This window comes from Punica granatum, chromosome 8, assembly GCF_007655135.1.
Source record: "Punica granatum isolate Tunisia-2019 chromosome 8, ASM765513v2, whole genome shotgun sequence".
In the NCBI taxonomy this organism is placed as follows: domain Eukaryota; kingdom Viridiplantae; phylum Streptophyta; class Magnoliopsida; order Myrtales; family Lythraceae; genus Punica; species Punica granatum.
In genome coordinates this window covers 8,571,840-8,599,815 of record NC_045134.1, presented here as the reverse complement: position 1 = coordinate 8,599,815, position 27,976 = coordinate 8,571,840, and the positions used below count along the sequence as shown (strand labels likewise).

Below are 27,976 nucleotides of genomic sequence, written 5' to 3'. Positions count from 1 at the left end.
CAAAGTAAAGAAGCTAGATACTTTAATTTGTCATATCATCCTTGTCTTCCTATTTAAATGTTGCGACTTCTCACTTGTTATCCGCTGCACCTTCTGTTTTCATCCTTACCGTCTGAATCTCTAACGATCACTTGCAAATAACTCGCTTAAATAGATGGGATCGGGCATACCGGGAGCTGATTATCAGGTGTTCCTGAGTTTTAGGGGTCCGGATACTCGACAAGGTTTTGCTGACTGCCTTTATCATGCCATGTTTGATGCGGGAGTTCGTGTCTTCAGAGACAATGAAGAGATTTGTCCTGGCGAAAAGATCATGGAGATCCTGAGAGCCATCAACAACTCGATCATCTGCATACCCATATTCTCTAAGGGCTATGCTTCCAGCAAATGGTGCCTCCGCGAACTATCAGAAATGGTGGAGAAGAAGAAGAAGATCATGCCTGTTTTCTACGATGCGACTCCTGACGATGTGAAACTCAAAACGCATGTTTATCGCGATGCTTTACGGGGACACGAGAAGGAAAATGATAAAGAGAAGTGGGAGAAGGCAATCAAGGAGGTGGTTGAGATCTGCGGCTGGGAATCATCAAACGGTGAAGAGGAGAAGGCTCTGAAGGAGGTGGTTAAGATAAAAGGATGGGAAGTCCAACGTACCGGGTATGTAATACTTTTATACTATCCCATTGAATACGTTGTTACTTTCTTTTTCATGTTTGTAATTTTTATTCCCTTTTTCAGCAAAGATTCTTAGCGTTCTCCATAAGTCATATTCATATAAAAAATTAATAATAAAATCATAATGGAAAACATTATCAATTGCATCAAAGAATTCTTTGTGATTTCCACCCAAAAAAAAAAAGAAGAATTTTTAGTGATAGAATTAGATAAAGGGGCCCGTTCGATTCTCGAGGATTCCCCGTTCATTTCTAGTTGCATGCTTTTTATGTATTCGTAGGAGAGATCAAGGAGCTTAAAAATTCCTAAATAATTCTCATGGAGGGAATATTCTTTTGATCCAAGTTAATTGCCACACATGTTTCACCACTTACCACATAAATCTCTTAAGACATGTCATATCATGTGATTCACATTTGCTAACTAATTATCCTAGAACCAACAAAATATTGATTGAGTGGTATACAGATTCATAATCTGCAAGGAAGGAAAAATAAGTTCGAGTAATGGGAAGAGCACTTGTTTCGATAGTAGTAGTATCACATAATTACAATAAGCACTCTCTCCTACTAATTGCCAACACTTAGTAAATGTTCAATGATCTTGTTTTTTTCGTGGGAACATCCATCGGTATATTGGGGGTGTTTTCGACAGAATGTCTGTCCACTGACGGACATATAGATGGAACATTCCTTCGATATCTTAACAAACTTTCGAGGAATAATCCATTGTATTCCGAAGGACAATCTGTCGGAATATCGAGGGAATGTTTCCTCGCTATTCTGACGGACTACTGAGGGAGTGTTCCCTCGGGAAGGACCGATAGCTTTACCAAGAGAACCATCCCTTCGTAATTACAGAGGAAATGTTTCCTCGATATACCGAGGCACACATTAGTTGGTAATTTTACCAAAGGAACATTTTCTCTGTAATTCCTAAGTAAATTTACCTAGGATGTGTTTATTAGAAGGAACGAATTTCGTCGATAAGCGACTATACCAAGGAAATATTGACACAACGCCGACGAAATTTTGCATCACTAATCTTGATTATTTTTGTAATGCCAAACAGTCTTTATTTGGTTGGGTTCAGATTAATATTGTCCTGGTAGTTTAAAGGTGTGACTTTCTTGGACAAAAATCGTGTTAGTCACCTCGAAGTTATGCAGAATAATACTCCATATTGGACCATCTATATCATCTATGTGGGTGGATTGATTTATTTTGTGGTTTTATCAGATGTTCATGCGCTTCTTGGGAATTAGTCGGCTGAAATTCGAACGATCCTCGTTATAAACAAAGGAATGGTGCTTATTTAAAATTTTTGGTACCTTCTCTTATAGACATGTCTTTAAAAAAGAAATTAAAAATACATTTTTTAGGCATGGTAGAAATAGTTTGGAAGGCATAGTAAAAGTTTTCCATTATTGCTTATTTCAGCGATGTTATTTAAGTTTGTCCTATGAACCCATTATTTTTTACTGAACACGTCATAAAGTTTTCACTGAACAATATGTTATATATGACAATTTTATCAAAACAATTATTTTATCTTGAAGATATAAAGTGATTATTTTGGAGATGGCTCAAAAAAAATAATGCAATATGTACATATATAGTGGCTATAATTGGAAGTAGCGAGAAAAGTTGTCCATAATGTAAATATACAAATTAAAATGATTAAAATAAATTTACTATGGAAGAGTTTTACCCTTTAGTGAGCCGATTAAATTCGACTGGATTAGTTGAAATCCAATTAAACTTCTGGATATCAAGATTCATACTGAAAAATTAGAATGATTAAAATTTAAATTATGTGTTTGTAACATCCCAAATTTCCTTATATCATATAATTTTGTTTCATGAAAAATATTATTTGAAAACATAGGAATTTATTACATATTTCAATTTAAAAGAATTAGCTTGTATTTATCATTAAGATTAATGAGATAGATTTGAAGTTTAACTTTCCATGTGTCATCATCCATTTTATTGTTATTAGCTCATCCAATTTTAAAGTGCCACATATCCCTCTTGATCCATTTCCACCGCCGTACCACTTCTTTAAATTGCAAATCCCCATCTCGGCCATTCTCCATTCCATTTGCTAAATTTCAACATAATGAGAGAGCCACAGAGAGATTGAATGGCCGAGAGGGAAAATGGAAAAATAGGAAATGATCGGTTTTCGAGGTTTGTTGTTCGGGTGACTTCACGGCGAGTAATTTATTCTTAAACTAGTACTTTTATTATCATTATATCGATATTTTTAGAACTGTATTATCATGGCCATGTCAATATCACGGATCATGCATGTATTTTTATATAATCGATTATGATATTTGAAAATGAGAAGTGAGGTATTGAGTTGGGTAAATGAGATGATAGGAATCGATGAGTCCTGTGGTGCCCTAAATCAGTCATAAGCCGAACAGTAGGAAAGGGCTGCTTGGAGCAGAGGCTGCCAGTGTGGAGCCGCTATTGTAGTCGGGAGCTGGAAAGGGACACAGGGATGATCTGAGTTCTGGAAGTCTTGACGATATTTTTATGATATTATTGAAACCGTGCTATGATTCGTGACATTGACATGATCATGACAATACAGTTCTAAAAATATCGATATAATGATAATAAAAGTATCAATTTAAGAATAGGTTACTCACCGTGAAGTCACCCGAACAACAAACCTCGAAAACCGATCATTTCCTATTTTTTCATTTTCCCTCTCGGCCATTCAATCTCTTTGTGGCTCTCTCATTATGTTGAAATTTAGCAAATGGAATGGAGAATGGCCGAGATGGGGATTTGCAATTTAAAGAAGTGGTAAGGCGGTGGAAATGGATCAAGAGGGATATGTGGCACTTTAAAATTGGATGAGCTAATAACAATAAAATGGATGAAGACACATGGAAAGTTAAGCGTCAAGTCTATCTCATTAATCTTAATGATAAATACAAGCTAATTCTTTTAAATTGAAATATGTAATAAATTCCTATGTCTTCAAATAATATTTTTCATGAAACAAAATCATATGATAGAAGGAAATTTGGGATGTTACAGTGTTAAAAAAGTAAAATATTATTGCGTTAAATGTTACAATGTTCGTAAATTGAGGACAAACTTTAAAGGAGAAAAAAAGTAAAAGGAAATATTATGCGTAATGAGAGAAAATAACACAAGGACATAAAATATTAGATCATTTCTAGAAGTAACTTTTTATTTTTGGGTGCGAAATATCAAACCTTATTAAAGTAAATTTTTACTTTTCAACATATATTTTGTGTTATTTTATTTATTTAGTAAATTTTCCGAGCGTAGCACAAACATGCGCCAACTATAGGTTGATATAGATAAAGATATATGTAGAATTTTGAGAAATTGATAGGGTTAATATAACAATCAGCGTTATTTGGAGGAAAACATTGTCATTGACGGTGATAATGCTTGAATGTCTGTAACTATGTATTGTTCTTGAGAAGAGAAGATGCTTATAAAGCGAGATAAGGAAATAAGGTAATAAATTTAATATCAAATTTATGTGATAAAACCCTTAAAGAGGAAAACTTCTACAGCCAGGATAGGAATCCACTAGAGAACAAACAAGTTATTACAACCTTTAAAGATGTCTCTCAATCTAGTCTCTCAATCTAGTCTCTTATACCGAGAAGAGTCTACTAAATCTCTCATTATCTCTAACCCTAGAGTCTCTGAGAAGGCATTTTAGAGAATCCCAAAGAGGCGACACCGTCACTTATCTAGGTGGTTAAACACTCTCAAACCGGCCTCAAAGGCCCCTAATTCGCAGCACCGAGGCAACCTTTTCGCTCCTACAAGACCTCTATATATAGATTCTCAAAAAAAATTTCAAATATTCTCTAGAGATATCCTAATATCTTTCCCTAAGATATTTTCTTTTTTGAGCTAATTTTGAGATTATACGAAATCAAGAAAAATAGGAAATACAATCTCAGTAGAATGTGAGATTCTCAATTTCTATCTTCGACTGATCTCGTCCTCACTCTGGGTCTTCGAGCTTATGCAAGACATCTTAACAATCTTCCTCTCTCTTTCTCTCTCTCTCTCTCTCTCTATTTTTTTTTCCTCCATTAAGCTAGGCACTGCAAGGGTCCATCTCCATTCACCTATTCTGTCATAGTGACTGGCTCCCCCCAGCCTATCTTTGTACCTTGCGTTTCTGTAGAATTTATGGCATCCTTTAAAATTATACATCAAAACAAACTCTATGTCGAGCCGAGATCTGGAGCTTTCTGCTAGTTTCACAGGATCTACGGAAGCGTAAAAGGAACAGAAATTCAAAATTTCCTACCCGTGAAACTAATTCCAAGACCTACTAGAAGAATAAGAGTAAATAAAAGCGTACCTGGAATATTTAAAATTGTCGACCAAGCGTCCCACGCGTGACGCCTCTACCGGTGTCCACACCGACTTTGTCGACGAGTCTTCGAGATCGGCGGTGCTAGCGACCAACACTCGAAAGAAACACCGATGCAACACCCGAAATTTTTAAGACTAATGGACCTAATTTGAGTTGAACAATTCAACCCAAATTATATATATACTTTATATGCATATATATGCACGCACACATATATCAGCACATATAAATATGTGTTGCTTTTTATATATAAAAAGTATATGCATATACAAACATTATATATATACATTCACACACACATTTATCCATACAACCTCACTGCCCCTTTTTATAAGCAGCTGAGGGGGGAAGAAAATTTGTAACCCACCGATGTGGGACAAAGAATTAAGAGTTTGAAATTGCCATGTGTCATCACATGGATCGTGCATCAATTGTGTCCATTTAATCTAATAAATCGAGTCTAATTAATCGACAAATTTAATCTCATTAAATATCCGATTAATTGATCGCACCATAAATCATCTAATCTCTATTAGACGATTTTGTTTGTTTCAAAATATCTCATCAATTTAGTCGTCGTGTGTGACCCTGTAGGTTCCCAATTACGTTGATAGTAATATCGAAATCTCTATTTCAATATTACAAACAGTGAGCGGCATCTAGCAATGCATCAATGTTACTCAAGTAATCGGAAAGTCAATTTCTCGACGAACCTCGTGACCTACGTTACCGTGTAATATAATCCCTTTGTCCTCTATATCTCTATTGAGCCCAAGGCATGGTCGATGACATCCTTGTATGGCTCAATATCTCTTTTTCTTGGTTTACCGGTTAAGTCTATCAGAACAAATGAGCTCGATATCGTTATATCGACTCATTTGGGTATGCATACACTTTTAGACTTAACCACCAAGTGGCCGTGAGATATCGCTCCCGTTTCGTAGGAGGGACAAATCCTATCTTGATCACTCACATTCCTCTCCATGCTCTGTGGTATACCCAATAACTGTCTTTATAACCATCCTGTTACAGTGGCGTTTGACAGTATCAAAGTATATGACATTACATGTAGGAATCTATGGTGACCTCAAGTCAAAGGACCATTACACTATAGTCACTTTGAGATATGCTAATGACAGTCACGTAACAACCCATGTAGCAATCTCATGGTGGATCAGTCCAATACACATTACTCTTAATGTATACATGTGGTGTGATTTGATATCTCCATATCCATGACCTATGAGACTTGGTCATCAATCAACACTCACACTAGTCTAACCGTATTATCGTTGTCCTAATTAACGATAATACTTTGACTATGGACATTTAGGAATAATGTTCATTAATTATAGGATCTCACAATCAAGTCACACTTGATGCCTATTGAACCTACTATTCCAAGGACATTATTGTGTAAAATCATATTTAGCGCAATCTACACAATAACAGATATGCCTCGTAATATAATGAAATAGATATCATATTACAGAACTGATTATAGATTGCCTCTAGGGCATACACCAATTCCCAACAATCTCCCACTTGCACTAGAGCCAATCTGGCATCTGTCTAATGCCAATAGATCTAGTGTGAGCCTCGTGCTTGCGCTGCACAAGAGGCTTCGTAAGTGGATCTGCGAGATTCTCATCTGTTGGTATTCTGCATATCTTCACATCTCCTCTGTCGATGATCTCGCGAATGAGATGGAAGCGTCTGAGTATATGTTTGGATCGCTGGTGAGACCTGGGTTCCTTAGCTTGCGCAATGGCTCCATTGTTGTCACAATAGAGATCCACTGGGTCTGCGATGCTAGGAACCACAACAAGTTCTGTCACGAACTTCTTGATCCAAACGGCCTCTTTTGCAGCGTTAGAGGCAGCAATATACTCGGCCTCTGTGGTAGAATCGGCTACTGTCTCCTGTTTGGAACTCTTCCAACTCACAGCACCTCCATTCAGGCAAAACACATACACTGACTGCGATCTATTGTCGTCCTTATCGGTCTGGAAGCTAGCATCGGTGTAACCTCTTACAACGAGCTCTTCTTCGCTTCCATATACCAAAAACATCTCCTTAGTCCTTCGTAAGTACTTAAGGATGTTCTTTACTGCAATCCAGTGTCTTTCACCTGGATCTGATTGGTATCGACTCGTCATACTCAAAGCATACGAGACATCTGATCGAGTGCATAACATAGCATACATGATGGATCCAATAGCTGACGCATATGGAATCCTATTCATGCGGTCCCTCTCCTCTCGAGTAGAAGGACACTGAGCCTTCGAAAGGCTTATGCCATGTAACATAGGCAGCGACCCTTTCTTAGAATCCTGCATGCTAAATCGCCGAAGCACTTTATCTATGTATGCACTCTGACTTAAGCCAAGCAGTCTCCTGGATCTATCTCTATAGATCCTGATACCTAGCACGTAGGTAGCTTCGCCTAAGTCCTTCATAGAGAAACACCTTCCCAACCAAGTCTTCACAGACTGTAAGGAAGGAATGTCATTCCCGATCAGAAGTATGTCATCTACATATAACACCAGGAAGATTACTATGCTCCCACTAACCTTCTTGTAAACACAGGGTTCATCTTCATTCTTAATGAAACCAAACTCTTTGATTGCATCATCAAAACGAAGATTCCAGCTCCTAGAAGCTTGCTTCAGTCCATAAATAGACCGTTGTAGCTTACAAACCTTTCCGGCACAATGTGGATCGACAAAACCCTCAGGTTGTGTCATAAACACATCCTCGAGGAGCTTCCCGTTCAGGAAAGCAGTTTTGACATCCATTTGCCAGATCTCATAATCATAATAAGCTGCAATTGCAAGCAAGATCCTGATGGATTTAAGCATAGCTACCGGGGAAAAGGTTTCGTCATAGTCAACACCATGAACTTGTCTGAAACCTTTTGCCACAAGTCGGCCCTTAAAGGTAATCACATTACCGTCCATGTCAGTCTTCTTCTTGAAGACCCACTTACACCCAATGGGTTTTGCCCCTTCAGGTGAATCAACCAAAGTCCATACTTGGTTAGTGTACATGGACTCCATCTCAGATCTCATGGCCTCCAGCCATTTCTCAGAGTCTGGGCCTATTACGGCTTCCGCATAGGTTGTAGGCTCATCATTATCTATGAGCAATACGTCATTGTCTTGAGTCACGAGAAATCCATATCTCTCGGGCTCATGACGTATCCTACTAGACCTACGAGGCTCCTGTGTCACCTGTGTAGAAGATTGTGCCACAACAACTTGTGGTACTTGTTCTGCAACATCGCCCGTCGATTGGTCAATGTCATTTTGTGGTAGAACTTCCCCAAGTTCTAATTTCCTCCCACTAGTTCCTTTGAAGAGAAACTCTTTCTCAAGGAATACCGCAGTTCGAGCGACAAACACTTTGCCCTCGATGGGATTATAGAAATAGTATCCTCGAGTTTCCTTAGGATACCCCACGAAGTAACATTTGTCCGATTTAGGGCCAAGCTTATCCGAAGACAATCTCTTCACATAAGCTTCGCAACCCCATATCTTTAGAAAAGACATCTTGGGACGTTTCCCATACCACATCTCATATGGTGTCCTTTCAACTGATTTCGACGGAGCATTGTTTAATATGAGAGCAGCTGTCTGTAGAGCATATCCCCAGAAGGAGTCAGGTAAGTTTGCATGACTCATCAAAGATCGAACCATATCTAATAAAGTTCGATTCCTCCTCTCAGCTACACCATTCCATTGTGGTGTTCCAGGTGGAGTCAGTTGAGATAAAATCCCACACTGTTTAAGATAGTCAGCGAACTCATAGCTCAAATATTCACCTCCTCGATCTGATCGAAGAACTTTAATGCTCTTACCCAACTGATTCTCCACTTCATTCTTAAATTCTTTGAACTTTTCAAAGGATTCAGATTTGTGTTTCATCAAAAACACATATCCAAATCTACTGAAATCATCAGTAAATGTAATAAAGTAGAGATACCCACCTCTAGCAAGCTTGTTCACTGGTCCACATACATCGGTATGTATGAGAGCCAAAAGATCACTAGCTTTTCCGGTAAAAGGGGCCTTAGTCATTTTCCCCATTAAGCAAGGTTCGCATGCCTCGATCGATTCTAAATCAAACGAGTCCAGTAATCCATCCTTATGGAGTCTAGAGATGCGATTCTCGCTAATATGGCCTAAACGACAATGCCAGAGGTAAGTCGGGTTCGAATCAATAGATTTGAGCCGTTTGGTTTCCACATTATAAATAGGCGTATCTAGATCAAGAACATACAGACCATTACTTAAATGTGCACTGCCATAATATACATCATTCATGTACATAGAACAACACTTGTTCTTTATAGTGAAACAAAATCCCTTCTTGTCCAAACAAGAAACAGATATTATGTTTCTACTAATAGCAGGTACATAATAACAGTCGTTAAGATCTAATACAAGCCCAGTAGGCAAAACTAGGTGATAAGTCCCTACAGTTAATGTAGCAACTCTTGCTCCATTTCCAACTCGTAGGTCCACCTCGCCCTTTGTCAACGATCTACTGTCCTTTAGGTCCTGCATATTTCCACAAATATGAGCACCACATCCGGTATCTAATACCCAAGATGTAGAAGTAGTAGATACATTAATCTCTATAACATGGATACCTGAAGTGGAAGTCTCACTTCCCTTCTTCTTCTTCAACTCTTCCAGGTATATCTTACAATTCCGCTTCCAATGTCCAGTGTTGCCACAATGGAAGCAGTAATCATTCTTCGCCACCTTGGCTTTAGGCTTCAACGCACCCAAGTCAAAATTGGATGCACCTTTAGCCTTCTTGCCTTTACTCTTGCTCTTGCCCTTTCTTTTGGTCCCTTGGACCATTAGAACGGACGTCCCCTTGCTGATATCATGCTCAGCTGTTCTCAACATGCTAAGCAGTTCAGGCAATGGTTTATTGTAGTCATTCATATTATAGCTCATAATGAACTGACTATAACTGCTGGGCAGCGACTGTAGGACTAAATCTGTGGCCAACTCTTGACCAAGAGGAAATCCCAGTCTTCCCAGAGTCTCAACGTACCCAATCATCTTGAGTACATGAAGACCCACCGGGCTACCCTCAATCAACCTTGCCTGAAAAAGTGCTTTAGAGATCTCGAATCTCTCATGTCGGGCCTGCTCTTGATAGAGCTGCCTGAGATGCACGATCATATCGTACGCCTTCATGTTCTCGTGTTGCTTCTGAAGCTCCGAGTCCATGGTGACTAACATGAGACATCCGACGTTTACGGCATCATCATGATGCTTACTATAAGCATCTTTCTCAGCTTGGGGGGCATCGTCAGGCGGTGGCGCAAGAAGAGGTTGCTCTAAGACATATAGCTTCTTTTCTTGGGTGAGAACAATTCTCAAGTTTCGATACCAACCAAGGAAATTATTCCCTGACAGTTTGTCCTTATCAAGGACGGATCGCAAACAGAAAGTACTAGAAGTGCTCCCTGCCATGGTAACTACCATAGAAATATACAAAATAAGTATTATGACACAACAATATTTAATGAGGACTTTATAAATATTGCTCCCACTATTTATATCAAATCAATGACCCTCAACATTGATTCAGAGAATATCATTCTCATAGTAGCTCAAGATCCATATCTCACCAAGCTCTGAGTCAGCGAGGGCTGATTCACCCAGAACTGGCTATTTAGGTAGGGAACTCACTTTCCCAATTGCATCACATGCAACTCTTGATTAGTTGAGTGAATAACTCCTTATTCAAATCTATCTTATAGATCGATACCCAACTACATGCCTCTGAACTTCTAATCCTATTAGGCTTGCTCAGTTAAGTCCGACCCACTGGTAAACACAACGTCTTACTAGGATAGATAAGGGCATCCTGCGAAGGCAAGGTCTACACACTCATCGATCTTGGTCTTGACGAGCGTTACACGGTGGAAGGATATGGACTTAATATTTTGAGGGATTTGATTAACATTTAATCGATCTCACTATACACTATTATGTAACTATTACATAATAGTCCACACGTATAACTATTATACTAACACAACTAGGACATAGTCCATGTCTAACAGTCATGCACCGCAAATATCAAACATAATCATACCAGTACCAAGCATAAAATCATATTTTATGCTATTATCTACTCAGATTCTAACTAGCTAGGCTCTGATACCAATTGCTAGTTTCACAGGATCTACGGAAGCGTAAAAGGAACAGAAATTCAAAATTTCATACCCGTGAAACTAATTCCAAGACCTACTAGAAGAATAAGAGTAAATAAAAGCGTACCTGGAATATTTAAAATTGTCGACCAAGCGTCCCACGCGTGACGCCTCTACCGGTGTCCACACCGACTTTGTCGACGAGTCTTCGAGATCGGCGGTGCTAGCGACCAACACTCGAAAGAAACACCGATGCAACACCCGAAATTTTTAAGACTAATGGACCTAATTTGAGTTGAACAATTCAACCCAAATTATATATATATACTTTATATGCATATATATGCACGCACACATATATCAGCACATATAAATATGTGTTGCTTTTTATATATAAAAAGTATATGCATATACAAACATTATATATATACATTCACACACACATTTATCCATACAACCTCACTGCCCCTTTTTATAAGCAGCTGAGGGGGGAAGAAAATTTGTAACCCACCGATGTGGGACAAAGAATTAAGAGTTTGAAATTGCCATGTGTCATCACATGGATCGTGCATCAATTGTGTCCATTTAATCTAATAAATCGAGTCTAATTAATCGACAAATTTAATCTCATTAAATATCCGATTAATTGATCGCACCATAAATCATCTAATCTCTATTAGACGATTTTGTTTGTTTCAAAATATCTCATCAATTTAGTCGTCGTGTGTGACCCTGTAGGTTCCCAATTACGTTGATAGTAATATCGAAATCTCTATTTCAATATTACAAACAGTGAGCGGCATCTAGCAATGCATCAATGTTACTCAAGTAATCGGAAAGTCAATTTCTCGACGAACCTCGTGACCTACGTTACCGTGTAATATAATCCCTTTGTCCTCTATATCTCTATTGAGCCCAAGGCATGGTCGATGACATCCTTGTATGGCTCAATATCTCTTTTTCTTGGTTTACCGGTTAAGTCTATCAGAACAAATGAGCTCGATATCGTTATATCGACTCATTTGGGTATGCATACACTTTTAGACTTAACCACCAAGTGGCCGTGAGATATCGCTCCCGTTTCGTAGGAGGGACAAATCCTATCTTGATCACTCACATTCCTCTCCATGCTCTGTGGTATACCCAATAACTGTCTTTATAACCATCCTGTTACAGTGGCGTTTGACAGTATCAAAGTATATGACATTACATGTAGGAATCTATGGTGACCTCAAGTCAAAGGACCATTACACTATAGTCACTTTGAGATATGCTAATGACAGTCACGTAACAACCCATGTAGCAATCTCATGGTGGATCAGTCCAATACACATTACTCTTAATGTATACATGTGGTGTGATTTGATATCTCCATATCCATGACCTATGAGACTTGGTCATCAATCAACACTCACACTAGTCTAACCGTATTATCGTTGTCCTAATTAACGATAATACTTTGACTATGGACATTTAGGAATAATGTTCATTAATTATAGGATCTCACAATCAAGTCACACTTGATGCCTATTGAACCTACTATTCCAAGGACATTATTGTGTAAAATCATATTTAGCGCAATCTACACAATAACAGATATGCCTCGTAATATAATGAAATAGATATCATAATACAGAACTGATTATAGATTGCCTCTAGGGCATACACCAATTCCCAACACTTTCACCAAGCTATTCTTTTTCCGCCACCATACGAGTCGATGTAGCTAGTGCATCCCCTCCTAGAGCTTCAAGGCCATATTGCACTAGCAATACCCTCATGTTCAATCTATCAACCTTCTAAACCGGGGCGGGCAGGGGGGCAATTGCCCCCATGAGATTCTCTCAAAACCCCAATTTTCCCTCAAAATATTATAAAATATGCCTTTGTTAAAGTATTTACCCCCATGAGATATATACGTCTATTTTCGTTTTATATTTTACCCCCCTTAGATAATTTCCTGGCTTTGCCTCTGCTTCTAAACATTGAATCCCGCAGCCACGTCTTCAACCATTGGAACCTAAGCTCTAATACCAATTGTTGAGAAGAGAACATGTCTATAAAGCGAGATAGGGAGATAAGGTAATAAATCAAACATCACATATACGTGACAAGACTCTCAACGAGGGAAACATTTACGGATAAAATAAGGAATCTACTAGAGAATAAATGGAAGAATATCACCCTTGAAGTTGTCTCTCAACTCAGCCTTCGTTACGAGCTCATACTGAGAAGAGTCTACTCAATCTCTCATTCTCTCTCAATCATCTTCTCACTCTAACCCTATTGTCTCCAAGAACGTATACTAGATAATCCCGAAGAGACTATACAATCACCTAGCAAGGTGGCTAAACACTCTCAAATTGGCCTCAAAGTTCCCTAAGGCTTCGCACCTTCGAGGCAACTTTTCCACTCATACAAGACCCCTGTCTATAGATCCTCAAAAGATTTCCCTGAGATTCTCTAGCTATATCCTAAGATCCCTCCCTAAAATATTTTCTCTTTTGAGGTAATTCTGAGATTACATGAAATCTAGAAAAACAGAAAAACAGGAAGTATAATCGCAATAGAATTTCAGGCCCCGTTTGGATTGAGAGTTAACTGATTTAATTTTACCTCAATACACTACATAACAAAAATACACATTTCCCAATTCAAAAATTTTAAATTTAACTTTAACTCAACACACTACACAACAAAAACACACGTTTCCCAAGTCAAATTTATAATCACATCTCATTTGTCCTTTTCCACAATCAAAATCAAAATCAAAATCAAAGTAACTTTAACTCTGAATCCAAACGGCCCCTGAGATTCTCAACTTCTATCTTCAACTTATCTCGTCCTTATTCTGGGTCCTCGAGTTTTTGGGCTTAATGCAAGATATCTCAACATATACATATAAACTATTAGTTGATTTAGCATCTTTATCTTAAATGTCATGATGATAACATGCAACATATATATTATTGTCTCAAGATGGCCCTAACAAGATTAGATAAACGAGAAATCGAAATATAAATTACACCAAATATAAAGAGTAAAACTTCCAAACCAAAGGAAAAATTAGTACAGTATGCCCACAACAACAACAATAACACAAAGGTCAATTTGGGATCGTTTGGGGAGGTTCACGAGGCTAGACGCATACAAACCACAATGAATAAAGATGGTAGCCTCAGAAAAACTTGTCAAAAGACTTGACCCCTCGACCCAAGCAGGGGCACTTTGGCAGTTGGTCAGTCAAGATGAAGGGAAGATCCAAGATAAAGTAGGAGCATCCAATAGATTGAAAAAACCAAATCTTATAATTGAGATATCATTAGTGTTCCCTAAGCTCCCTTACCAACCCGACCTCACCGAGAAGAGTCTTCTCAATCTCTCAATCCTCTCACTTTTCTTACTCTAAAATCACTCTAACATTCTAGCAACTGTTCATTGCAACGCATTTGATATAAGACTCTTACTGCCTTTTTATAACTTAAGCCCCTAATCTCAAGATATCCTAAAATTCCTCTAGGATATTTTTCCCTTTGATATATGACTAACTTTCTTTTAAAATATTATATAAATATCCTAGAAATATTCTTGATATCCCTTCGAAAACTTCCCCTCTCAAACATTCAAATGATATAATAAAATCTCTATAAAATGTGAAATATAATATTAACAAAATACGATGTTGTTGCCCCTTCTTTTATCGATTGATCTCATCCTCACTTGTCAGGTCTTGAAATCTTTTGGGCTTGTCACTCAATGCAAGACATCCCTAACAAATCACTACTTGGCTTACATTCAGACAAGTATGATAAACTTTTCGCTCAAGCCCTATCGGGCTCCATCTCATCCTTTGCGCATGCTAACTAAGTTCTGGTCGTCTTTGGACTCCCTCGAGGTGTAGAGCTTCCTTAGCTTTCCAGTGGTGCACCCTCCAAAAGCTGACTTGTCTACGAGTTGTATCCTTGACTTCAACATTTCTTGAGGCCTCCAACTTCGCAGGCCTGAATAGTTCCTACAGTCTTACATGCCTTTTCTGCTTGTATCTTGTTCACAAACTATCCCATAGGGTATGTTGCCTGGCCTAAGATTTACTGGTATGACCATCTTGTGTCACCACAGGCTGAGTCTTGGGATTATCATGGTCTTTCACTACAAACTCCACCTTCTTCATAGGCTTCTCTACCTGTCCTCGGCTCCTATTCTTGAACTGTTCAATGGAAGTAGCTTTATGAATAGCAATAACTCAATTAATAAGGAACTTCGAGGATTTATTGTTCGAGTGCATTAACATACACCGATCCAACCTTTCAAGGCCGAGACTACCCGAGTAATTTTCTTCTGGAGTCGACCCATCGATTGTTGCTGTCGTAGCGACTTTACCTTGAAGAACATATGCCACGTTTCTCAATACCCCTTTCATTACCACAAGAACTCCTTTCGAGACCTTCAAAAATCTACCATAGCCCTTGTACTTGTAGCCTTGAGTATCAATACACAAGATATATTTCTTTAATACTTAGGACATGCTTAACATCCAACAATTTTATATCACTACCATCATATAATTCAAAAATTCTACCAATCACGACAATATCACGTACCATCAGTCATAAGAATATCACCACCCTCTATCGACCGATAAGCAGTAAATAATTTTTTATCATGACAAATATGGTAAGACCTACCGAAATCCAAAACCCATGATATACCTCACGGACCCTATGTAGTGAGAGTTTTGGTCCCTACATCTGCTATAATCATAATATGAATGTCAGTGTTCTCCATTGCTTTTCTCTATACCCTAGTATCTGCTGATGCCTTAACTTTTTGGATTGGATAGTCCCGCTTGAGATGGCCTCTTCGTCGCAAATCAAGTAATCCTCTTTCTAGTGCTTTGCATGGGACCCCTTCTCACTTGTCCTACCCCTACAAAAAAGTCCTTTATCATCGCTCCCTTGGTAGCTCGTCACCTTCTTATGCAACTCCTTTGAGTTCAGTGCTTCTTGAGCGTTTTCCAAGGTGAAGCTTATACTCTCATAGTGCATAGCGTTGACAAACACATAGAATTCTGATAGAGAACATAACAATAACTAATCTTGATATCCACGTTGGTGAGATCCATCAAAACTTTAATGAACAGATTCATGATCAAGTAGACGTGGTTGTGCCTAAAAACCAAGGAAACATCCCTCGTCAAAGCAGAAGTATCCACTAGATAAAAAGCACTGGAGATTATAACTGGGATGTTAATCGTAGTTCCCAAGCCCCCTTACCAACCCAAACTTCATTGGGAAGAATTTTCCTGATCTCTCAATTCTCTCGCTTTTCTCACTCGAAACCCTGTAGTTATAGAGAATTAAATATGCAAGAATTTCCAAAAGACTCTTACCCGTATTTATAAATACAAAACACCCAATATCCCAAAAAAACATAAAATTCCTCTGGGATATTTTCCCTTTGATATATGACTACTTCCGCTTTGAAATATTCTAAAGATATTCTCATATATATTCAAAAGATACACCTTAGAAATAAGAGATATAGCATTAATAGAATATAATATTATTCCCCTTTCTTTTTCGATCGATCTTGTCCTCATTGCCCGGTCTTTTAGTCTTTCGTGTTTCCAACTTAATGTGAGACATCCTCAACATATACATCAATAGTAACTGCATCTGCTCTTCCTCATAATAGTTGCTTTTTTGTCTGTGTCAGATATGCTGAACTGTGCAAAAAAATAGTCAAAGAGGTGTTAGCAAAATTGAAGGTTAAAGACAGGATTGTGACGGACCATTTAGTTGGAATGGATGAACACGTTGAAAGCATGTTGAAGTACCTGGACATTCAGGCTCATGGGGTACGATATGTTGGGATTTATGGAATAGGTGGCAGTGGCAAGACGACTCTTGCCAAAACTCTGTTCAACCAACTCGTTGCCCAGTTCGAGGCTTGTAGTTTTCTGGCAGATATTCGGGAGTCTTCAAAACATGGCCTTGAGCATGTGCAGAGGAGGCTAATATGTGATCTTCTACCGAAGCATTCTAGAGCTATTTCAGATACAAATGATGGGATTAAGGTCCTCAAAGAAACATGTCGGAATAAGAAAGTTCTCATAGTTCTCGATGACGTGGATAAAAAGGAGCAAATTGAGAGCCTAGCTGGAAGTTCAGGATGGTATTCTTCCGGAAGTAGGATAATTATCACAACAAGGGACATAAGTGTGCTTGGAGTTGAGCAAGAGCAATTGAAAGAAGGTAGTGGAAAGAAGTCTGCAGAACTGTGGACTTTGGAAATGACAGAAATGAATTTTGAACAAGCTCTGCAACTATTTTCGAGTCATGCTTTTAAAATGGATTATCCTCCTATTGATTTCCTCGATGTTGCAAAAGGAGTTATCTCTGTTATTGGACGATTTCCTTTAGCTCTTGAGGTCATAGGTTCACATCTCTACGGCAAACAAAAAGAAGTGTGGGAAGACAATCGAAGTATGCTGGCGAGGATTCCTCATAGTAACATCCATGGAACTTTGATGATAAGCTATGAAGCCCTAAATTTTCGGACAAAGCAAATATTTCTTGACATCGCTTGTTTGCCAACTAACATAAGTTTGAAAAATGCATTTTATATGTGGAAATCTTGTGGGTTTCATCCGGAGATAGGAATGAAAGAGCTAGTATCAAAATCTATCATAAAGGTAATGGATGATACCGAACTGTGGATGCATGATCATCTCATAGATCTTGGAAGAGAAATCATTTGCATGGAAAATATCACAGATTTTGGGGAGCGTAGTCGATTGTGGGATCAAGAGGAAGCTTGGGACATACTAAAAGGAAAAGAGGTAAAATTATATGCAAGAAGGCAAACAGATATTGCACATACAAAATCTTTCTTAAAGAAATTTTCTACTGTTGTTTTTAATATACAATTTCTCGTTTCCTGCAGGGGACAGCAAAAATCGAAGTGTTGCCTCCACTTTTGAATAGTGCTCGTATGCAAATTTGCAATCTTACCAATGATGATTTTAGAAATCTGCGAAACCTAAGGTTCCTTCAACTGGACGGTGTTAATATTATTGGGAATTTTGAGTATCAATTTTCCAGGTTGAGATGGCTATCTTGACATTCTTGTCCTTCGGATTTTAAAGCTACCAATTTATATCTGAAGAGGCTAGCCATTCTTGATCTCTCACATAGCAACATCAGTCAAGATTGGGAAGGATGGAGTAAAATGGAGGTACGCGGATTATACCAAACCTATATTATTTGAAATGCTAAGCTATACAAGTTCTGCAATTAATATCTGCAATTTATTACACGTGCATAATCTGATCAAATATAATATAATATATATATATATATAAAGTTGTATCCCACCCTATTAAATAGGGCTTGAATTTTAAATTTATAATAAATTAGTATATTATTAGAAATTGACTAATATTAATTATTATTGTAATTAAAGAAAATATATCCAAAAGAAACATTAAAGAGAAATTCTAATCAATTATTGCTATTTTATAAGCAATTGCTATTTTATTACTAAATAAATATGCATAGTTTTAAAGACATTTTGAATATTAAACTTTAAATAATTAATTTTAATAATCATTATTAGCCTTATAAAAGTTAAATTAAGTAAATCTCTCATTGAACTGATTAGTCATTTTATTTTACCTGAACTTATTCAAACTTACAAAACTTAATAAATGAAATATGAGTGAGAAAAAAAACAATTGCGAATACTTCATGTTAAAATGTTATAGATTCTATGATTATTAATCTTTCATTAATAATAAACATGCTAGAATTTTTCTAGATTTTATAATTATTTTCATATAAATTGAATTGACAGTTGAGATCACGTCTACGAAATATTTTACATGAATTATTTGCTTATGAGCTATTCAATTAATATTATCTAGCGTGGATATGAAATTTATCATATTAAAATTTATATAATATGAGAATAATTTTTGTAATTTCTATATATTAATATAAACTCTAAATCAATATTAATTTTTGTCTTAATATCTAATATTTCATAATAAATTTTCTTTACAAAATTAGTGTAATGCACGGGTTCAATAGCCCAATCTATTTATTTAGTAAAACAAGCTGCACTATAACAATAAATGCATGTAATAAATGCTATCGACATACTAAAAATAAATATATAATACAACAAATTACTCATGTTATCTACGCAGGTCCACATATAGAATTGAATTATAAATTACTAAAAATCACTTTTTAATAAAAAATTCGTCAAAATATTTAAATTAAATATTTTAAAAGAGAACATCCCAATATACTATTATAAAAATTATATTAAAAATTTTAAAAATAGGTTTTTATATTTAATTAATCATTTTAATACTATTAAAAGTTTGAAAAATATTATGTAGATAATATATTTTGTTTGAGAGTATTTATTTAGATAACTAATTTCAAATAATAATAGATTGAGAAACTCATGAAATATGTAAAGTATGAAAGCTGAAATTCAAAATATTTCTAATATCAAAATATTTTAAAATTATTAAAATTTGGAAAATATTATTGTGTAGATAAAATATTTTCTTAAAAATATTTCTTTAGATTTAGGCAACATTTGAAAATTAAAATATATAAAGTATATAATACAAATAAACATGAAATATTCAAAATTCAAAATATTATGAACATTAATAAATTTTTTTAATATAAATGATTAGTACCCCAATTTGTAATTCTTTAAAAATTATAAAAATCTAAGAAATTCCAGAAAGTTTCATTATGAAATTTGGACGTTCTGAGGCTATCAGGTTAAATGCACCGTAGCTTTGCGTATATATATATATATATAGAAAATAGCCTAAAAAATCACATAGTTTTCCAAATTTCCCATTCTACCAACTTTTCAAATTTTGGCATAAAAATCAAAACGTTTCCCTCGTCTACCAACTTGTTAATTTGGCTCTAACGGTCTTGACGTTGTTGTCGGAGTCAGACGTAGAAAATAAGGCAATTGGTTTTAAGTTAAAAAATCAGATAGTTTACCAATTTTCCATAATATACCAAATTTGTTTGACATTTTTTTTCCCAATTTATCGAAATATAAAAAACTCAAAAAATTCACATCTTTTTCCTTTGTGCCCGAATCTACTGAAATGTGAATTATAAGTTTGAATTACAAACTCATATATGTATGACGGTTTGAATATTGAAAAATATTGCATATATCCCAACATCTGTGCTTTTTCTCTTTATCCTGGCTTATGAAAATGACACGTGGTACCCCCAACGTTTAGGGTAACGTCTCAAATCTATCGCACTGTCAATATTCCATTCATTTTGGACAAAATGACATGTAACGGTGTTGACGTGGCAATGCGTGAGCCACTCTTATGTTGGCTGACATGAAGAGTTAATCGGGTCAATTTGAGCTAATTATGTTCATCACTTGGGCCACCATATTACGAGTTCTTGAATGCTATGGAAATCTCATATAGAGGACTGAACATACAATTACGAGTTTTTTCAGATCTCTCGGGTCACCAACTTAGGAGTGACCCGATGAACTCTTCATGTCAACCAACATAATAGTGGCCCACGTATTGCCACGTTAGTACCATTATGTGTCATGTCATATTTTCCATTTAAAATGAATGGAATAGTGACGGTGCGATAGTTTTGAGACGTTACCCTAAACGTTGGGGGTACCACGTGTCATTTTCATAGGTTAGGATAAAATTAAGAAAAAATACAGATGTTGGGATATATGCAATATTTTTCAATATTCAAACCGGCATACATATATGATTTTGTAATTCAAACTTATAGTCCACATTTTGGTAGATTAGGGTACATGTGAAAAATATTTGAATTTTTTTTAGGTTTTGATATTTCGGTAGATTGAGAAAAAATGTCGAACAATTTTGGCAGATTAGATAAAATTGGCAAACTATCTGATTTTTTAGCTTAAAGCCAATTGCCCTATTTTTCACGTCTGACTCTGTCTGCCACATAGGTAGAAACAATGGCCACGTCATCACCGTTAGAGCTGAAATTAATGATTTGGTAAATGGGGGATATGGAGGGAAACATTTTGATTTTTCATGTCAAAATTTAAAAAGTTAGTAGAATGAGGAATTTAGGGAAACTATGTGATTTCCTAGGCTACTTTCCCATATATATATATATATATATATATATATATATATATAAAGATTACTTCTTAATTTTGTATGTTTCAAAAGATAGCTAAGGTCAAATTTTCTACTTACATGAGTTTTTTTTTTCCTCAAAAGGCCAAGGGGAGAAAATCTTAAATTTTCTTTCTCAATATGATGGAAAAGGTTTACCATGAGAAAGAAAGAAATTCAAGAATCATATTGAAATTCTTTTACTAGGCCAAACTAAGGCGACCCCTTTAAAAGGGCCGTCATAAAGGTGTTTGATCATTGCAAGCTCATTGTTTGTCAAATTATAACAGAGCGGATTGAATCTATAGCAGAATTCTAACAAAACAAAATGGATTATAGAGCAAACCTAAGTGGAAAAAGAGATGAGTGTAATACTGCGCAACAGATCTTGTGGCAAAATGAGGTCGTCCTAGGACTCTTTTCTTATAGTGATATATCTTAAATATTTATCTGAGGTCATGTGAGTAGCACGTGACCATTTTTTCCCCCCTAATCTATATATGGAGGTTTGTGCGTATCCTATTTTCACATATATCTACCTGCGGCCAATAAATTAATTTAAAATCTGTCTAAATTATGACTTAAGAATAATTAATGTAAGATATTCCTTCTCTTTTAATTGGGTTTTTTTTAGGTGAAATAATTGGAATGTCAATTTCAATTGATTGTCCCATATAGATGCATGGCATCTGCACGTTGCCGGTTCCTGATAATTTCATTTCAAAATTCATATTTTGATTTCTCCAGGTTGGAGACAGCTTAGCAGTCCTAGATCTCTCTTCATGCAAAATATCTAGAACCCCCAACTTATCAAAATATACGAACCTAGAGAGGTTAATTCTTGAGGATTGTCAGAAATTAGAGAAAATTGACGGCACCATTGGCAATCTAAAGAGGTTGAAGCACTTGAATTTGAATGATTGTTATCGTCTTCAAGATTTGCCTGAAGAAATCGGTTATCTCAAAGCCTTACAAGAGCTTTTCCTACGTGGCTGTGCCTACTTTTCCACATTGCCTGCGTCAATCGGTGACTTGCAATCTTTGGCGATCCTCGAATTATCACGTGTCAGCATTGTGAGACTTCCGGACACAATTGGGAGACTGCAGAAACTTGAACGCCTCTCATTGAAGTATAGCAATATAAAGAGACTACCAGAGACGCTTGGAGATGTGCAGTCGTTAGTTGAATTAGACTTGACCCAGTCAAAGCTTGCCCAATTACCTGATTCCATCGGACGCCTTACGAAGCTTGAGAGCCTCGGTTTGGGAGGTTGCCTCAAGATTCAAAAACTGCCGGACTCGCTTGGGAATCTAGGATCTTTATCTCAGTTGGATATATCATTCACAGGCTTCTTGGAGTTACCCGATTCAATCGGGAATTTAAAGGAATTGAAAATGTTAGACGTATCTAATTGCAGGGAGAGAAAATTACCGCGGTCCATTGGAACGATGAAGAAGCTTGAAATTTCGGATGCAAGGAACAGCGATTTGCAAGGAGAAATCCCGACTGAAATTGGGAGATTGTCCCGCCTGAGAAGATTGGACTTATCGTCGACCAGCATATGCCTTTTGCCCTGGACGATCAGTCAGCTTTCTTTGCTCGAAGCGCTTTGGTTAGTGAATTGCAACAAACTCGAGGAGCTGCCTAGGCTTCCCGCAAGTTTGACCGGTTTAAGGTGTGCATCGGTGATACTAAAGAGAATCCCAGATCTCTCAAATATAAGGAACCTGACTAATGTGGCGATACTTAACACTGGAGAGGATCCTACAAAAATTCTTGGTTTAGGCATTACTCCTGGTACAGACGTGATACCGTGGGTAGATTACGTATGCACTAGAAATCTGGCAGTGTGGTCACCCTGTTGGGATCCATCTATGTTAGAGGAATGCATCATGGTATGCATTCAAATATTACGACCCTACCGACACATTTAATGGGCAGTGTCTCTCGGCCCTGCACGCTGATATTGGGTTGCCCTGGCCTGCTTTGGATTCCACAACTACCACCCAGTTTATCAACTTTGGCTCTTATGCATTTGCGAGAACATACAAAGCTACCCTGTCTTTCCAACTTGAAAAACTTGTCCTATTTAATATTTCATAATTGTTCTATTGGAAAATATGGATTCGGAGATCTTGGGGTCGGAGAATCGGAGCAGTTGGAAAAATTGGTGCTATCGTTTGACTCAGGCATGCTTGATGGCCTCTGGGTGCCGGGGAAGTTTACTACTGTTTGAATTGCATCAATGCACTCGCGTTCAGAAGTTACCGAATCTGTCGCACTTAGAGAGACTAATAAAAGTCTTGAAAATAAAATTTTGCCAAGCACTCTTGGAGGTTCCAGATCTTGGAGGGCTAGTATCACTTGTAGAGCTTTTCATTTATGAATGCAAGTCATTAGAAACCGTGGGGCATCATCTGCCCCTAAGTTTGAGAGGCCTATCCCTAATTTCTTGCATATGTCTAAAGGAATTACCGGATCTATCGCACTTAAAGAACCTACAAGTGCTGAAGTTATATAACTGCAACCAACTGGCGCTTGTTCTAGGTCTTGGGGCTCTAGAATCACTGGAGCATTTATCGGTTGGGTTGTGCAAGTCCTTGAAATGGTCTCAGTCGCGAGCAAGTCGTTGGAGTATAAAGAGGCATTGCTTAAAGAATCTACGGGAGTTGAGGATACATAAATGTGATATAGTAAAGATCTCAGGTCTTGGAGAGCTAGAATCATTGCGTTATTTGAAAATTAGCTCATGCAGTTCATTGAAAGATTTAGGGCCTTGCTTGCCAGCTTTGGAGGAGCTTGAAATAAATTCTTGTCAGAAACTCGAGCACTTACCCGATATTTCGAACGGGGAGAATCTTCACAAGGTGACCATACAAGGTTGCGATCGGCTGGGTTATTCCGGGATTTGGACAGAAGACAGTTCCTAATGTCAAAGAAATAATTGTCATGCACTTCGCCATTGGATGCTTTCTGCTCGGTGAGTTTCTACTTTTGGTAACTGATACTAAATACTTTGTAACTGATATAATGTTAAATACTTATTGGAGCAGAGAATATGTATTAAATACTTTGTAACTGATATCCTGGTTGTGTTAAAGGGGTCTTAAAAGGTTCATTCAGACGCTGGAGGGACGCCATCGCGGTTGCCGATGTCGGAGGAAAAGCAGTTCTCACCTTGCGTTGTTCTCGGTGTAAAAACCACCATCGCAGGTCTGTTTTTTTCCGTCCTCCATTCTATCATTGGCACAGATAGAATATATTACTGTTCACTCCGAATTTGGTTATGCATAAATACTTTGTGAATGATATAATGTTCATGTTTAAAGGAGCTTAGAGTTCAGGTTGCCGATGTCGGAGGAAAACCCGTTCTCACCTTGAGTTGTTCTCGGTTTCGGGGCCACCATTGCCAGGTCTGCTTTTACCTCCTCCATTCTGTTTGGTCTCTCCCCTCCTCCGTCCCTTTCTCTTTTAGAGAGCATGCCATGTCACTCTGCTCTTTGTCAATGAACATGAAGAGCATAGACCGAAATTTTGATTTTCACATGTCAGGTTTTTCCTTTTGATTGACAACAATTACACCCAGTAATACAACAAAGCATTGATTTCGGATGCTGATCAAAACAATAAGATGAGTGAACTAGAGAGTAAGCCTACAAAATCAGAACAATACACGATCGAGGCATTCAAAGGTCATGTACTATGTATGGTGTTTAACCCGCTGTCCTATGACTCAATAATTCATGTTGCTTCTTTGGTTGAACGCCTACAGTCAAATGTCCGGATATACGCACCTTTGTTGGAAATCCAAAGGTGTCATAAAAAAAAAAAAAACACACACACACACACAGACACTTCAATGGCCTCCGCTGAGGTTGTGTTAAAAGCTTCTATGGCCTACATGGTGGATGATGTGGTTATAGATCCGATGTCTAGTGTGGACCAGAAAAGATCAAAATTGGAAATGATGCACCCTCTCAGGTCTGACTTCGTTCAGTGAATGGAACAAAGGGGTTTGATCATTTTAATAAGTGATTTGAGCAGAACAGTTCAAGTGAAGAAGACGAAAGGTTATTTGGTTCACATATGATTGTTATTCAAAGCGCCTTTCCCCTGTGCCTTTTGGTTTGTGGATGTGAAATGTTCTTCTCTTGGTTGGTAGTTTGAATATAGGGAATGGAAGTATGATTCTTGATTTGAGAAATATAGACTATCAGCAAAATATTCCCTCAGCAGTGGAGGCAGGAGATAATGAGCTTCGCTATCCTGATTTAGTAATTTCTTTAATTTTCAATGATTGGGTTTTGTTCATTTGCTTTTCTTTTTGTGTGTTTAACTCGACATTTTAGCCCACATTTGGTAATGGTTCAGAGATGATGTGCTTTCAGGAGCTAATTTTGTTTTTCTTTTCAGGCGAAGGAGCTATAAGCTTTTGTTCTTCATCCATTGAACTGAGCTAAAAATGAATTCATAGTCCACGGAGGCTCAAAGGACGGACCCTTTTCCTTTCTATCATCTTTGAACTCATTGTTACCTGTAAGTGAATGAAGAGAATCTTATTATGCTCCAAGTACTTGTGTCTAATTACGGCTATGGTTTTAAGGTGGATGCATTTCATGAATCATTGTAGATTTTCCTAATACACGGTCTCATTTCATCTTATCAGAATTGCAGAATTTCTGTGTTTTGAGCCAGCTCCTCAGGTTTAGACCATATATGCTGTATTGCTCACTTCTTTTCAGGTACTTATATGAAAACCAATAATCTTAGCCTTCTATCCAAGTCCGTAATTATGTCTAATAATGCCTCTTGTTGTTTTATTTGTGGCTTTAAGAGAGACAAAAAGTGAGGAAGCTTCAACGCTGGAACAATTATCAGTTAAGGAAAAACTCACTTTTTCTCACTGTCCGGAACATGCCATTACTTATTTTTCAATCTAAATTGGCTCTAGAGGTCACCTTACCTTCCTTAATCTAAATCGTGGTGCAGAGAACCGAATAATGAATTGCCATTTGCATTGTCACTGGATGCTTTCTTCTTGGTGAGTTAGAGCTCTTGATTGGGAAGACAAGTTCACTGAACAGTACCTTGCCTGTGAAGCAAACAAATGGTAATAGCCTTACAACTCCAACTGTCCTACCTTTCTGTCCTTCCTAAATTATTATCTTTGCAGAATAATCTCAATTTCTGAAGTTTTACCAGGTGAAATTCTTCTTCATTGGAGTTTGACAGACCTTTATTCGCAGTGGCAACCTTACAATTTTAGCTTCGGCTGGTAATTGCGATTAGTTCTTTTATCTAATTCAAGTTCTTTTTTTGTTTCATTTTCGAGAAAGAATCTAAATTGAGATGGCATCACACTTAGCAGAATTTTGCAGTATGTCCTCCCTCTAGTGAATATTGATGCCAAGCTGAATAATCTTTTATCGTACAAATCGATTTCTGGTTAAGGACCGGGTCAAATTAAAATCGGAGATGACGTACCTCATCGGATCTGACTTAGTTCAGTTAATGGAAGAATGGGGTTTGAACACTTTTAACGAGTTTCAGCAGAACAGTACAAGTGAAGAAGAGAAATGGTTATCTGGTTCACGCTCAAGTGGAGGTTGATAACTGTTTGGGATTCGAAGTGCCTTGGCTCTCTGCTTGTAAGTCATTTTTTGTGCTGAATTTGATATTCCCGATATATATATATATATGTATATATATATTTTCCTGAGTTGGACTTGTGTGTGCCGTTTGGTTGTGGATGGGAGATGCTCTTCTCTAATGGTTCAGAGATGATATGCTTTCAGGAGCTAATTTTGGTTTCCTTTTCAGGGGAAGGAGCTAATTAGCTTTTGTCATGGATAAGATGATGCTTTTCATCTGTCCAACTGAGCTGAAAATGATTGATAGTGGCTGGAGGCTCGAAGGATGGACCATTTTCTTTTTCTCATCTTCGACCTTATTATTACCTGTAAGTGATGAAGAATTGTAATGTATGTTCATGAGGATTTGATCCATTTCTTCTCCTTCTCTCCTTTTTCTTCCTTTCTACTGAGAATACCTGAAGTACCCTAAGATCGAGGAGAAAATGCAGTTTCTTAGCTGGTTGCTGAAGAACAGAAATTCATATTTTGGTTTGCCATTCAATGCAGGTGATTATCGATAGCTATATATATCCTGGAATAACGGAAAGAAAAATGAAGAAGAGCTGGAAATTTTGCTTTTGGAAGAGTTGGATTTCTAGAGAAGTATGTCTAATGAAGATCATTTATCTCTGATACCCGATGTCAAGCTCAACACGGACAATTGTCTGAAGTGGCTTAAGGATTAATGGAAGAAGAGCGAGCCATTCTCCAGTCAGATAATTTTCTTAATTAAAACCAATTGAAAAACAAAATATTTTTGATGCATGCTCTGTATTATACATATTGAATGAAAAGCGTTTCCATGTGCATATTGATTGGGAGAAGCTGACTATTATGGAGTGACGGAGGTTGTTTCCATGTTTGAAGTGGCTAAAGTACAGATTAATAAACTATGGATATGGTCA

The 27,976-nt window shown here is 37.2% G+C and overlaps 2 protein-coding genes across 3 annotated transcripts; both read left to right on the top strand.

Moving 5' to 3' along the window:
• The first annotated feature begins 37 nt into the window (after window positions 1-37).
• On the top strand, window positions 38-18,359 carry LOC116188696 (TMV resistance protein N-like). The gene is made up of 4 exons (XM_031518180.1): window positions 38-657; window positions 16,967-18,092; window positions 18,197-18,242; window positions 18,355-18,359. The coding sequence occupies exons 1-4, from the start codon at window positions 155-157 to the stop codon at window positions 18,357-18,359; spliced, it is 1,680 nt and encodes a 559-aa protein (XP_031374040.1). The 5' UTR covers window positions 38-154.
• Window positions 18,205-27,976, top strand: LOC116187169 (leucine-rich repeat protein soc-2 homolog). Of its 2 annotated transcripts, none has more exons than XM_031515777.1 (11): window positions 18,205-18,487; window positions 22,185-24,418; window positions 24,540-24,651; window positions 24,768-24,851; window positions 25,852-25,974; window positions 26,105-26,180; window positions 26,273-26,315; window positions 26,428-26,548; window positions 26,641-27,086; window positions 27,259-27,397; window positions 27,579-27,976. In XM_031515777.1, the coding sequence occupies exons 1-2, from the start codon at window positions 18,482-18,484 to the stop codon at window positions 23,370-23,372; spliced, it is 1,194 nt and encodes a 397-aa protein (XP_031371637.1). In that variant the 5' UTR covers window positions 18,205-18,481; the 3' UTR covers window positions 23,373-24,418; window positions 24,540-24,651; window positions 24,768-24,851; window positions 25,852-25,974; window positions 26,105-26,180; window positions 26,273-26,315; window positions 26,428-26,548; window positions 26,641-27,086; window positions 27,259-27,397; window positions 27,579-27,976. The 2 variants fall into 2 exon arrangements, with proteins under 2 accessions (XP_031371637.1, XP_031371638.1); XM_031515778.1 differs by having other exon boundaries at window positions 26,632-27,086.

Coding starts and splice junctions, on each gene's coding strand:
- LOC116188696 (XM_031518180.1), top strand. CDS start 155: ATGGGATCGGGCATACCGGGAGCTGATTATCAGGTGTTCCTGAGTTTT. Junction 658..16,966: donor TGGGAAGTCCAACGTACCGG/GTATGTAATACT, acceptor TGTCTGTGTCAG/ATATGCTGAACTGTGCAAAA. Junction 18,093..18,196: donor ACATACTAAAAGGAAAAGAG/GTAAAATTATAT, acceptor CGTTTCCTGCAG/GGGACAGCAAAAATCGAAGT.